The 13,991-nt window shown below is 38.7% G+C and overlaps 2 protein-coding genes across 2 annotated transcripts; one reads left to right on the forward strand and one right to left on the reverse strand.

Annotated features, from left to right (window-relative positions):
* Positions 1-1,070: 1,070 nt before the first annotated feature.
* On the reverse strand, positions 1,071-4,264 carry LOC311486112 (troponin I, fast skeletal muscle-like; the record flags this gene model as incomplete). The annotated part of the gene is made up of 6 exons (XM_084541874.1): positions 1,071-1,157; positions 1,265-1,441; positions 1,558-1,647; positions 2,919-3,047; positions 4,124-4,160; positions 4,257-4,264. The coding sequence occupies 6 exons, from the start codon at positions 4,262-4,264 to the stop codon at positions 1,071-1,073; spliced, it is 528 nt and encodes a 175-aa protein (XP_084398000.1).
* A 2,560-nt stretch (positions 4,265-6,824) lies between these two features.
* Positions 6,825-11,274, forward strand: LOC311510076 (serine/threonine-protein kinase pim-2-like; the record flags this gene model as incomplete). The annotated part of the gene is made up of 8 exons (XM_084575008.1): positions 6,825-6,861; positions 6,977-7,228; positions 8,593-8,687; positions 8,906-8,953; positions 9,037-9,255; positions 10,221-10,401; positions 10,880-11,053; positions 11,134-11,274. The coding sequence occupies 8 exons, from the start codon at positions 6,825-6,827 to the stop codon at positions 11,223-11,225; spliced, it is 1,098 nt and encodes a 365-aa protein (XP_084431134.1). The 3' UTR covers positions 11,226-11,274.
* Between the last annotated feature and the right edge of the window lie 2,717 nt (positions 11,275-13,991).

A 13,991-nucleotide genomic window follows, 5' to 3' on the forward strand; every position in this document is an offset into this window, starting at 1 on the left:
CATGGCCTCACGTGACCAGAAAAAACTTTATTGCAAAATAAAACAATGACATTAACGGACATAAAATTGACTTTAATTGTAAAACTTTTTATTAACAGTATATTATAAAACATTCATATGGTAAAATAGTACATAAATATACTTTATAAATATACTTTATTTACGTGCGGTAGTGGTAGCTAAAAGTAGCTTAGCCCTTAGCTAGCTAAAGGTCCTCCATTGTAGATAAAATTATATCTACCAAATATTTTTATGTACTGTGGAGGACCTTTGACGAACAACAGGCTTCATGGAAATAATAATAAATAGTTTAATTAATTGATAATTAATTCTACAATAAAACAGATTATAATAGAATTGTTTTTGCAGTTTTTGCATTTTTAAAAATATTTCTAATTTAATTTTTATATTGATTACATTTACTCATTGACAGTCTTACATTGTTTTTGTAATTCTCCTTTATCATTTTGAACCATGTGGGAAAAATTAAAGGATTACCTTATGTGTATCTTATCTTATTTCGTTTGTAATTTTGTCTACTTATTTCTCACTTAATAATTTGTAAATAAACTAATTTGCGCTGTTTTTAATCATACAATTTCTCATTAATACTTTTTTACTATTTTTTTACAGTTGCTGTCCTCCATACCACACCAGTAAAAACTTAATTGCAAAAATCATTACATAAACAGACACAAACTTTATAACTTTATATACATAAATATAAAAAAAACCACATTTAATTTATGGATTAATGTCTAAATTATTCTAAAATGTAATACAAAATATGGTAATTTTATCTTTTTAAAGCCTATTTCTATTGTACACTTGGTAATAAATTACTATTTCTGACACTTGTGATCCTGCATTTCATTTGTATTAATTTAAACATGTTAAATTAGGTTCCCTTCTCTATATTTCTATTCCATTATGTCTCAAATGAATTCCACTAAAACACATGAAAACACAATTTATTCATTTTATCATTTATACAGCTGGAAAACAATGTGGACTCATATAACAGACAGAAACTAATGACGCTGATCAACAGCAGGACAACACGCTGACATTTAAGCCTCTGTCTCGAACATCTTCTTCCTTCCGTCCATCCCGGCCTTGTCTTCAATGTTCTTCCTCCAGTCGCCCGTCTGCTTCTCCTGAGAGAAACAAAGGCAGCAGGGTCAGTCAGTTAAAATAAAAGCCTTTACATTAATATTACTGTGCTCTCAGCATCCTTCAGTCTCTAATGTAATATAACACCCACCTCGTCTTTCGCCTCCTTCTTGACCTGCTTCAGGTTGGCTCTCAGGTCCATGGACACTTTGTGTTTGGAGCCCAGCAGGGCGGCCAGCATGGCGTCGGCCGACATCCGCACCTTTTTCAGGGCTGGCTTCTTAAACTTCCCCTTCAGGTCCTGAACCTTCATCTTTAGGTCATCGATCTGACAGAGAAGACTGTTACTCAGATGCATGGATAGATGGAGCTGTAGTTTGTCTCTGAGCTGCTTTTGCTCTCACAATAAAAACAAAGAGAGAAGAATCGTGATAAAAGACGAACCTCCTTGTTGGACTTTGACACTTTCGCCTCCATGTCATATCGCTCCTCGTCCACCAAATCGATCTGCTTGTGAAGTTTCCGACACAGCTCCTGGTGATGAAACAGATGAGACAGAAAAGATGAGAATTCAACTTTTTACCCAAACACAACCGGTGTACCTAGCAGTGATACGTTCTCTGAATATTCTGTGGTACAAAGCCAGTTTTTCTCCAAACTGAGATCAGATCTCAAGTGATGGCTGGGGACGCATGTGGAGACACATTTTAATAGCAGGTGTGAACACAGATAATTGAAGCTGACCGTTTGAGATCAGATGTTGATGCAAGGTCTGAATGGAGCCAGTGATGAGACAAGACCAAAGCAACATAGTTAAGGTTTGTAAAAGCAAACAAGTGAGCCACAAGACACACGTAACACTTCATCTGGATTTCATTTCAACCGATACAGAGAAAAAAAAGCCTCTGCATCAACTGGATAATCCTAAAACCAATCAGAGCCATTATGTTGTGAACAAATTAAACTCCATGGTGCTCAGATGACATTGCTGTTACTCTTCTGTCCATCACCCCATTAAGCCCCGCCCAAACAATCTGATTGGCTCAGCAGATCTTTGCTGGAGCATAATCGGTTCCCAACAGAGAGAGACTCCAGACTGACTCGCCAACAAAACCTTTGTGGACAGAGAAAATATCCTAAACGCTCCATAGAGAAGTGAAGTTATCCATGATTGCATGTTTCACATTTTATTTATTTTTCTACTTTTATTCATTCGTTCATCTTCTGTAATCGCTTGTCCTGTAAAGGGTCACGGGGGGGTCATTGTGTGAGAATCACCAATGAACCTAACCAGCATGTCTTTGGATGGTGGGAGGAAGCTGGAGAACCTGGAGAGAACCCACGCAGACACAGGGAGAACATGCAACTCGAAATACACATTTAGATGTTTTAAAAACAGCCATGTGCTGTAGTTTTCATATGCAGCTGAGATAAAATGCCTTCCCTGTTGTTCAAAGTGTAATATTTGTGGTGTGAAAACATACTAATCCTTCTCAGCAGCGACAGCTGGACAGTAAGAGGACAAGAATGCAGAGTCTTATCCCAACTAAATTTAGAAGCAGAGAAAACAGTGAAAAGTGTCTCCAGTGGATTTCACTGGACTGTGGCTCCTAAAGCACAGCGGCATTTGTCGTAAACTGACCTTGCAACGAAAACAACAGCCATTTGTGTTGGTAATATTAATAATTAACGATGTGTTCGGACGTTACAGACATAAAAACCTGCTTGATGTTTGTGTAAACCGTGCAGGGAACTAATCCTCCAGGTGCAGATGGTGCAGACGGTGTAGATGGTGCCCGGTTTACCTGGAGCTCCTGCATGCAGCCCGGGATGGAGAGCGCAGGGCAGTTCTCGTTCATGAACTCCGTCTTCTCCCTCTCGGCCTCCTGCGCCTCCTCCTCCAGCATCGCCAGGCCGATCTGCAGCAGGAGGCTCTAAAGGGGGAAGATGAGGACGAGAGTCAGACCTTCACACCACCAGAAACACAGTCAGGACGATAACGTTGGATCATTTATACCGTACTCAGCTGCACCTTTAATTTCAGCAGGGTGTTAGATACCTGTTGTTTTCCCTCCTGCTTCTCTGTTTTAGGTCTGACTGGACTTAATTACCAAAGTGTGGATAAAAGAGCATGGCTGGAAATGCATGAGGAGACACCGCTCTTCAGCTGCAGAAGCTCACCAGACTTTATTTTTCACATCTCTGGGCAATGTAATTTAAAGAAATAAATAAAAGTCTTATGACGATCAATTTATTCTAGAGTCGTGATCGAGACCAGTGAATGAATTGTTGTTTTGGTGGTCTGATCTGGTTTTGTCATTTATTATTCATCAAGAACCATCTATTCATCTCATGTGAACAGATTTGACTCAAAAGTAAACACGGAGAACCAGAATCCAGTTTTTATCCGCCACACTAAACGTTTATTCACACAGCTTTGTCTTCCCTGCTGTTTATTTTTTACAGCAGATATTTTGCATGTCTTTTTTTATTTTGTGTACAAATGCCACAGGAGTTGCACACTTAATATATATTTATGAATATATACAGTGCTCATAAAACATATGCAGCCCTTTGGATGTTTTGCCTTTTTATTGCTCTTCTAAATTAAATTATGTTCAATATAATTTACTTTTTTGACAAGAATTACATAAAAAAAGTAAAAATATTTATTCAAACTATCATTATCACTATAAATACATTTCAAAAGCAAGAGCAGTTAGGTAATTCGGCTGTAGGAAAATAAGAAAATGCTCCAGTATAATAAAATATCTGCTGTGATTTGATTAGTTTTTTTAGGATGGGGGAGAGAAGATAAATAATAAGACAAAAATTATTCAAACACAATATTAAAGGCTTCAAGAAAAGAAACCAAAACAGTATGATAGATAGGCACATTTAAAGACTAAAAATTTAAAAATAAATCTAAGAATTATTAAGCTGCTTTTGCAGAAGGTGCATTTATAGTAGTTTTTAAACTAGTTTTTAAAATGACAACGCCTTACTCTACCTTGAGATGATTCCTCCGACTCAGTGACATCTTTTTTCTTTACAGGGAAACAAACAAAGAGGAAAATTTTATTATTTAAGTATTTCTTATTTTTTTGTAATTTCATTAAATTCCTGCTGAAGTCAGGACTTACTCTGCCATCCTGCCTGCCCCGCTGCCGTTAGACGAGTAGAGAGATGAATGGAAATGCCTCAGCCTCTCTGGTCTCTTTATAGATGCTGCTGCAGACACCAGTTGTCTTCAGAAGCCTTTGGTTCAAACGGAGGCGGCTGAGGTTGACGGCAGCAGCTGCAGCCGGGAGCAAACGCTTCAGGAATTTACTTCTGGAAGCATCTTTGGACAATGTGGAACCACAACGAGACCTGGGCGCCACTGTAGATCAGTTTTTAGTGTTCTAGGGTCAAAGAAAATCAGTTTCTATATTTTTATCATCGTCAACAAATCCCATGAAATAATTGGAGCCTAAAGGTTTTACACTAAAAAAACGTAGTTATTCCTCATCTTATGATTATGTAATGTTTTGTTAGTTTGTATTGATTTAATATTTGCCAGATGTAGCTCCCTTAACCTCGTTGATTCTTGTACATTGGCAACAAAGAGAGAGAAGATTATCGGGACTTCTGTTCCTTCCATCAAGGACATGAGTGTCAAACGCCGTCTGCCGCGAGCGAAAAAAACATCCTCAGTGTTGAACCTGTTTGAGCCAGCCGCTGCAACAGCTTCATACCTCAAGCCATGAGATTTCTGAACTGCAAATAGTCTGTAGTCAGGTTTGAGGATGATGCAATAAGTAAGTGCAGTATATCTATCTATCTATCTATCTATCTATCTATCTATCTATCTATCTATCTGTCCATCCGTCCGTCCGTCTATCCGTCTATCTATCTATCCATCCATCCATCCATCCATCCGTCCGTCCATCCGCCCATCCGCCTATCTATCTATCCCACTGCACTAGTTCACCAAATATGTTGTAATCCACAGATGAGAATAGTTCCCATCTCATTCAGAACAAATATCCTCCCGTCTTAGTTTCTCCAGATGTTTCACTAAATCATCAAACTACATTTTCATCATGAATCAGTGGGTTTGAAGGTGAGTGAGACATAAACAGTGTCACTTTACTGATGAACACACTTGTTTTGGTTATTTTCAAAAACTAGTTTGAATCAATTTAATAAATCCATCGGAGTGAACAATCTAGCATTTAACTAATGTGAAAAAGTCAAGTTGTTGTCCGGCCACCACAGAAGAAGGTAAGTCTACTGGCTCTGTTGTTGTTCTGTGAAGTCAATGAAAGCTGTTATCGTTTCCTCTGAGTCAGCTCAGCTGTGGAGTAACAGCTGACTGCTGCTGTCATCTGTCTGTTGTTGTGAATGGGGCCTCAGCAGAGATTAGACATATAAATATATATATATATACGTACTGTAGATTTAAATACTGTACGTAGGGCTGGATGGTGATTCAAGTAAAAGTCATAATAATGCAACAACTGTCATGCAGCTTAATAATAAATGATCACGTGTCTCAAAGCATAAAAATCACATTTAAAGAAAACAGATTCAGAGTTTGAGAGAACAGTTTGAACTTCAACTGAAGGTGTAAAAAGTTATTTTTTTTGCAAACGAAAACCGTCTAAAGATCTGCCTTTCTGATTAAATTTTTTATATTTTAATAATAATAATGATAATTTTATTTATAGGCGCCTTTCAGGACACTCAATGTCACTAAATAAAATGCAATTAAAATTACACACATACATATATATATAAAACATATATTTTGTGTCTAAAACTAAATTTCTGTCCACTTCAGAGCCACTGAATTGTTTTTTCCCTTTGGTCTTTTAATCTGAAGTGTGTCATCACTGCTGCTTCAAATTGCAGGGCTTAACGTGCTTTTGTAAAATTACATATTTTAGTAGTTACTTGCTGGTAGCTACAGTATTAGCAGTGGAAGAGGAAGCTAAGTGTTATTACAGGTATACTAAATGTTTTTTTTCTTTTTCAAGAAATTGTAGGGGACCCATAAATAATCCTAAACATGTGTGAATCTGTTTTTATTTGTATATCATGGGACACGTTGCATTTGTTGACACATCTCTCTTCCTAAGTTGGTATCAATGGCATCTTTCCAGCCATGACACAAAAGCCATGACATTTAGATCATAATCAACAGTTCATATAATCAACCTGACCATATTTAAATAATTACTTGATTACTAATGCTCACATAGCAAGCAGAATAGCAACACTAAAGACATTTCCTGTTTATTTTTATGTCATTTTTGCTAATGTTTTTAAGTAAACAATGTTTTTTCAATTAGTTTTTACCAATTTGATTACTTACTTTATAGTAATAGCATATTATCCATTAACTTGGAAAGCTTTGTTTTATTATAAATATGCTAAATGTTCGTTTTTAAAGGCTAAACTAAATCAAGTATGCCCTGACAGATAAAAGGAGCAAATTGAAAACATTTACTCAGAGTTACAAGATGGATTCATGTAATTCTGGAGATGTTGGAACTCATTAACATATTTTGGAACTCTCCGCTGTGATGTCACTGACATGGAGCTCTGAGAACATTGCATGTTCCACATCTTCACATCCACACACTGAGATGCTCACACTTGATTTACAGCCACACACATCAACGATTCACTTTAATACGCCGTGAACAAACTGCAAACGAGAGAATATGACTCGGAACTCTCCCGCCATGAGAAGAGATCGAGGTAAGTGAGAAATCCCGCCACAAATCCTCCAACTCTTGCCAACAATCTAAATATTACAATCTTAGTTTGCACCTTGAGACCCTTTTTCCCATCACTGTCTTGTTCTCATTTGTAGATGCCAGCACAGAGCAACAAAGTGCTGCCTCCTCAGATGATCTCGAGAGTGATAAAAGGAAGGCCACCAGAAAGAAAAGGACCAGGGTCGCCGAGCTGGCCGAACCCCGAACCAGCTCAGAGGACGGCAGCAGCCTGACAGGACAGAAAAGGAAAATCCAAGAGGACGGGGAGGGTCCTTCAAAAAAGACGAGAAAGACGAAACATCTCCTCCTCGAGGAGTCAACATCTTCTTCAGCAGACACTGGTGCAGGTAGGATGACTGGGTTAGATGAAGCAACGTTGGCAAAGCAACATCTATTTCTAAAACCAGCCTCCAGGTTTATCTGAACAGTCTGTCCAACAAAATCCAGACACTTTAATGTGGGAGTACTTCTTTGATAGAAGCTAGTTCCAACAAAAAACGACAGCGAGGCCGATGGATTACCCAACAGGGACAAAGTCAGATCAATTCACCTCCATAGTAATTTGTGTAGACACTAAAGTCTCAGAGAGAGACATCTGAAATGTTGATTAAACTAAGAAGTAGTCAGAAGAACCCCAAACGTACAAAAAAGCTAAGTTTGGTTCCTCTATTGGCCTCCTATATGAGATTACAGTGAGCCTTGTCGATATCGGTGTAAAGGGTGAAGTATGATTTGATTGTAAATAAAAGACATCTCTGTGACTGACCCCTGATCAAAATGTATAAGAATATAACAACAAACCAGGCTTGCTTCAGTGAATTGTGAATATGCAGCATCAACAATGTGTGGCACAGCAGACAAACCCAAGAGGGTTGAGCTAGCTTGCAAAAAAAACATTGGCTACTGCATTTATTTTTCTAATATATGATTTTCACTTTGTAACTTTTGTGTTGAAACATGCTATTCATACTCCAACATTTACTTAATTGCTAATGCTAGCATTGTTCGCTAGCATCACCAATGTCAGAATTTGACCAAACTGACAAAGACTAAAGACAAATGTTTTATTTAGTTTTTTTTTAATTATTTTGGTTAGTTTTGTAAGTAAACAATATTTAGTTTTCAATTTTTCTTTTGATGACATATTTGCTAGCTGCTAGCGTACTAGCAGCCAAAGAGGAAGCCATGTTTTACTTGAAGTATACTAAATGTTCATTATTAATGGCCAAACTAAATCAGCTATCCACCGACAGTTAAAAGGACCAAACTGTGAGAGCCCAAAATTACACCACATGAGCTCTTGTCTGGTTAATTAATTAGCTAAATTGCTAGCTAGCTGATTAGCTGGTTAGTGGTAAGTTAAAGTCTGGAAGTGGCACTGAATGGCAGGAGAAGAGAATAAGTTTTTCTTGCAATAGTCTTCCTTTCAATCAAATTTAACCAAAACCCAAAACTTGGTGCCCAACTAAATATATTGGGTCAAAATTACTAGACCCACCCTCTTGTCTGGTTAACTGGTTAGTGAATGTTAGGGAGTGGATATCACATTTAGAGTAAAAGGAAGACGAAGAGGACGGCACAAATGTCGATATAGGTCAGAAGGAAGTCTTTAATCTTTGGGTTTTGTGTTAAGGTGAAGTGTAAACTGAGGATTTATATCACATCGTGTCTCTCACAGTTGCAGCAAAACCAAGTATTTGTGTCATTTCAGCTGAATTTGAGGCCAAATACGAGCAGCAGGACCAGCTTGGCAAAGGAGGGTGTGGATCTGTGTTTGCCGGCTATCGCAGGGCAGACAATCTTCCTGTAAGTGTCGCATATCCCGCAAAGAAATACTTGATAAGCACTGTTTGTTTAGATGCTAGAATACACATGTGGCTTATTTTATGTTTAGAGGAAATCACTGCCAGTGTATTTCCTGCGTTTCAAGACTTTTGAAAATACACTAACTTAATTAGATGCAGATACCCGATAAGGTGCACTGTGTGATGTCGGCTAACCAAATCTCCGATTGTGTCTTCCAGGTTGCTATCAAACACATTGCAAAGGATAAAGTGTACTGCAAGCAAGTGGTGAGAATCAACAACCGCTGGTATCTGCTGTGTCGCATGTTTACCGGTGGAGCCTCCGTCTCACTTCCTCCCATTTGTTTCAGGACGGGAATGGGAGGCAGCTCTCCACTGAAGTGGCCATCATGTTGAAGCTTGCATCTGGAAGAAGAGGCTCCGTGGGGACGTCGGCTGCTGTGTCCATGCTGGACTGGTACGACCTGGACAATGAGTTGATCCTGGTGCTGGAGAGGCCGATTCCCTCCCATGACCTGTTCAGACACATCGAGGTCAACGGAGGCTCTCTGCAGGAGAAGGAGGCCAAGGTAGGACCTTCGTTTCTGATTTAGAGGCTTTGGGGAGGAAGTGGTGCTACAATAAATCCACATTAGCACTGAAGGGCTGGCCTTTCGAACTGACCTGCAGAGGTTAATGCACGTAATCATTGAAGTAAATGATTTTTGGGGGGAAATTTAGGTCATAGTTTAGGTCAACAAATACAGGCCTGTGTATTAACCAACAGGGACAAATGCAATTCAATTCACCTCCATCGTCTTGGCGTGGAGATTAAGCTGAGAGGGATTCATTTGAAAAGACTGGAGAAACTGTGTCAAAGAGGCAAAGCCATTTGTGTTCATTTCAGTCGCTTCCTGTATTACTTCATGATATGAGACCTTCAGGTTAGCTATTGCATGTAATTAAGGAAGAAACTCCTTGTTAGGAATCATGCTTTGTATTTGTTTTGGTCTTCTGGTGGACTTTATGTAGATCCAAAACGTTCTGGTTTTATGAAACACAATGGAAACCCAAGGCAGAGTGAATAACTGAAGCCTTTGAGGTTTTAAAAGATCAGGTTTTATAGGAATGGCAAGAGCTTTGTTAAATTGAGCTCGGCACAAAGTTTCTGTGGGCAATTTACGTTTTAGTTTCTTCGAAATACCACATTTGCCAATTTGTTCCAGTGAAAAACAACAGCAAAGCCCATGGGTTATCTAACAGAGATAAAGTCAGTTTAATTCACCTCCATTGTTTTGGTGTGGAGATCAAAGTCTCAGAGAAAGTTATTTAAAAGCCTGAATAAATAAAACCCGAACTGTCTGAAATGGTAGACTACAAGGCTGCCCCATAAGAGTCGGAAGAACCCCAGACGGACGAAGAAACAAAGTCTGTCTTTAGATTGACCCATTTTTTTTCCCATTTCAGTAACTTCCTATGTTCCTAAGTTTATGGTAAGAAATGTCAAACTTCCGCCTGTCTCATCGCCGCCTCTCTCCACCAACATCTCTCCCAGATCATACTCAGACAGTTGGCGATGGCTGCCAAAGAGCTTCAGGCTAAACACATCTTTCACCGGGACATCAAGGTCGAGAATATCCTGATCGAGACCGGCTCGGATGTCCCACGGGTTCGCATCATCGACTTTGGACTGAGCTGCTTCACGAAAGAGAGGTCGTTTTATCGCACGTTCTACGGTAAGACGTCTGGCTTCTGCTCCAATGAATGCATGAATACTTCAAAAAATACATCAAATCTGATATCAGTGGGATAAAGGAGGAGCTTCCCAGTTCTGGTACATCCCTCCATTAAATGTGATGAGTCTTTCCATTGAAGAAACAAGAAGCTGCCATCAGGGCCTGGTCTGGTGTTTTAGTCTATTTCTACCTCTGTCATCTGTACCTCTGTAAAGTAATGTGATTTTACGTTGTTGAACTTCAACCATTTGTTAATTATATCTTTAAATGTCTGATTTACCATCTGGGACACCAGCTGGACATGAGTGGTTTGACTAAACGTTGATTAATCTGAGAAATAAAATGTTTTTTTTATCTCAAATCTGCCAAAACGCTAACTGTTAACGTACTTTTAGAAGTAAATATGGTTACTGGTCTCATCAGTTCATTCTAACGGACTACGAACACATGCCCTTATTATTATATCTGTCTTTTCCAGGTACATCTGTTCACACCCCTCCGGAGTGGTTCAGTCACAGCAGCTACACCGCCGGGCCCACCACCGTCTGGCAGCTGGGTGTGGTGCTGTTTGAAATGCTTCACAGAAAGCAACCATTTGAGACCAGGCCGTTCCTGAAAAATAAAATAAGAATCAGGAAGACACTCTCCGAAGGTAAGAAAGACTCACCGGTTTGTCGATTGATTGGGATGGATGGCTTCATCATCCTTCATCCTTCTTCTTTCTCTCTCCAGATTGTCAGGACGTCCTGAGGATGTGTTTGAGCAAAGACCCCGACCATCGGCCGACTCTGGACCAGCTCCTGCGTCACCCGTGGCTGAGATAAACCAGCTCAGCACTCACTTCCTGCAACGCTGCACAATCCAAACCTGCTGCCGTACAACAACTAGCGCCTCTCTCTTGCTATGACAGGGACATTTATTTCTGAATAAAACAATAATATAAAAAAGAAACTACAGCACGTAGGTTAAATGTATTGACTTGTCTTGATTTGAACATGAGGTGGGGATACTGAGACAAGCTGAAGTGCAGGTGACTGGTGTTTTTTTGAGTGATGCACCAATCTGATAAGAGCAAGTTTCAGCACATTTCACCTCCGTCAATACCAACTAAAGCTCTGACTGTGTGTTTTAGGGTTACTAACTTGTTTGTTGATCAGATGTATGGGTGGATGGATCACCTTCACCATCCTTCATCCTTCTACTTTCTCTCTCCAGATTGTCAGGACATCCTGAGGATGTGTTTAAGCAAAGACCCCGGCGATCACCGGACTCTGGACTCACCCATGGCCGAGATAAACCAGCTCTACATACAACCCAAACCTGCCAACGTACGACAACTAACTCGTCTCTCTCTTTGACAGGAACAACTAAAGGACTTCACACTCCAGCTCCTGAAACCCACCTCCCCAGCCATCAGTGGAGAGGGGATCTCTTGCCTCTCCTGAGGTTTCCGGAGCTGGTGGAACACCCAATAAGGTATCAGTAAATCAATTAATCATGTCCCAGTCAGGTTAATCAGCTGATCCATCAACCAATTACCAATTAACCAACCATTTAACTAACCAAATGAACAAATTCACCAGTTGACCAATTAACCAAATTACGAAATTAACCAAATTTACCAATCAACCAATTAATCAATTAACAAATTCACCAAATTCACCTATTTAACGAGTTAACCATTTAATCAAATTAACCAATTCACCAAATATACTAATGAATCTATAACTTCATCAATAAATCAACCAATCTTAAAATAAAATAAATCCTAAATAATCTTCTCTGAGTCTTTTTTCCACCCTGTTTGTACTTGGAGTCCTGTAATTATGCAGTTAAATGTCACATCAAGTTGCAGCCTCCTTTAAATGGCAAGAAACTCAAGAATCAGAATCAATAGACGCGATAACGAAAGAAACTGATTGGTTGTCAAGAGGCACGAAGACCGGAGAAGGTATGGAGAAGTGAAACACAGTCCAGACTCAAAACGTTGATTTGATCGATTCCTTTAAAAGAAACTTTGCACATTCAGATTAATTCAGATCTATTATCAATAGCTTTTTTTTTTTTTAAATCTCTGCTGTAAAGATTCACAGCAGCATGTAAAGTACCTATAGATTAAAAATAGCTCCATCCTCGCACCAAGTGTTCTGAATTTATTGTATTTACGGACACATGAATGCATCATGATCCAGCTTTAAAAAGCACCATATTATTCTTTTATTCATATTTTCATGATATTACTTTTGTACCTAAACAGCATAAGACGAATAGAAACATGGCTTCTCAGTTAACGTATGAGTTTGTTTTGCTCAAAAGGTCAAACATGGCATTTGAAATTATGTCCTGATTACTCTTCTCAAACACATACTGTACTATAAAAAAAACAGTTCTGACAGATATCTCAGAGCAGGGTAGAGCTCTTTTCACATTTAGTAGATGTTGATCTGAGAGATTTTAGATCATTATAAAGTCACAACAAATTAAAATACACTTAGAACTATTTAAAGCTTTTATATAGATTTACTACTTGCAGCCTGTGTAGAAGGACCAACATCTACTGTTGAGAATTTCTGTCAAAAATGCAAATGCAGCTTAAAAATATTTGTTTTTTTAAACGACAATAGCTTCTAAATAAAAGTTGTAAGTGACACCGAGATCAGGATGAGTGTATGTGCGGCTGGTGGCGAACCATAAAAAGCCTCTCAGCAGCTGTCAGCTCTAAACTGGGAGGATTTATTGCTCTCTCTAGTCCCCGTCGTATTCAGCTGCTCAGACTCCCCTGGAGGGAAGAGGAAATATGCGCGCACACATACAGCGCTGTGGTTTCTCCTGTGGTTTCTCCTTATAGTCAAATATGTGTTTGAATATACCTGGACAGCAAGTCTGCTTTCCAGGTATATGCAAACAAATATCTGGACTTTTGATTATACTTACCAGGAACAAGCAAGATGGATGTTATTACATTTAGATAAAGTAGGGAAAATAGAAATTTGTAAGCTTTATACCCTTTTCCCTCTCTGTTGCATTCTCTAATTCATTTATTTTAATTGAAATAGCTGACCAAACATTTGTGTTTAGATTTGTCTTCATTGATGTAAGTTATATTAGAACATTTACTTGACAACACTAATGTTTTCAGTGAAACTAATGCTGAATAATACAATAATCTGTCAAGTGAGAGTATATTTATTGAATAAAACTCATTTGCAAATTGCAAATTCAACACATGGTGAGGCAGTTCAGTTTTTATTAGACCATTTCTACACCTGGCAGCTTGCTCCATCTACTGGAGGGGGAAAAAATGTAAGAAACCCCAAAAAGGCTGTAATATAAAAGATAATGTAGTCCACAATGTATATAAAGTATACATTATTCACTTAAGCCACACACCTTTGCTCAAAACAAATTGCAAGCGGGTAAGTTGGTCTAGAGTCTTTCTGTTGGGAACTGATTATGTTCTAGCAAACATCTGTTGGGCCAGTCAGATTGTTTAGATGGGGCTTTATGTGGTACATTTTATTTATTTTTTTTTTAAATATATATTTTCCTCCCACTGAGGTAATTTATGATTTGTGCTGTTCTCATTGGGA

The sequence above is a fragment of the Chelon labrosus genome (genome assembly GCF_963514085.1).
Source record: "Chelon labrosus genome assembly, chromosome: 3".
Classification (NCBI taxonomy): domain Eukaryota; kingdom Metazoa; phylum Chordata; class Actinopteri; order Mugiliformes; family Mugilidae; genus Chelon; species Chelon labrosus.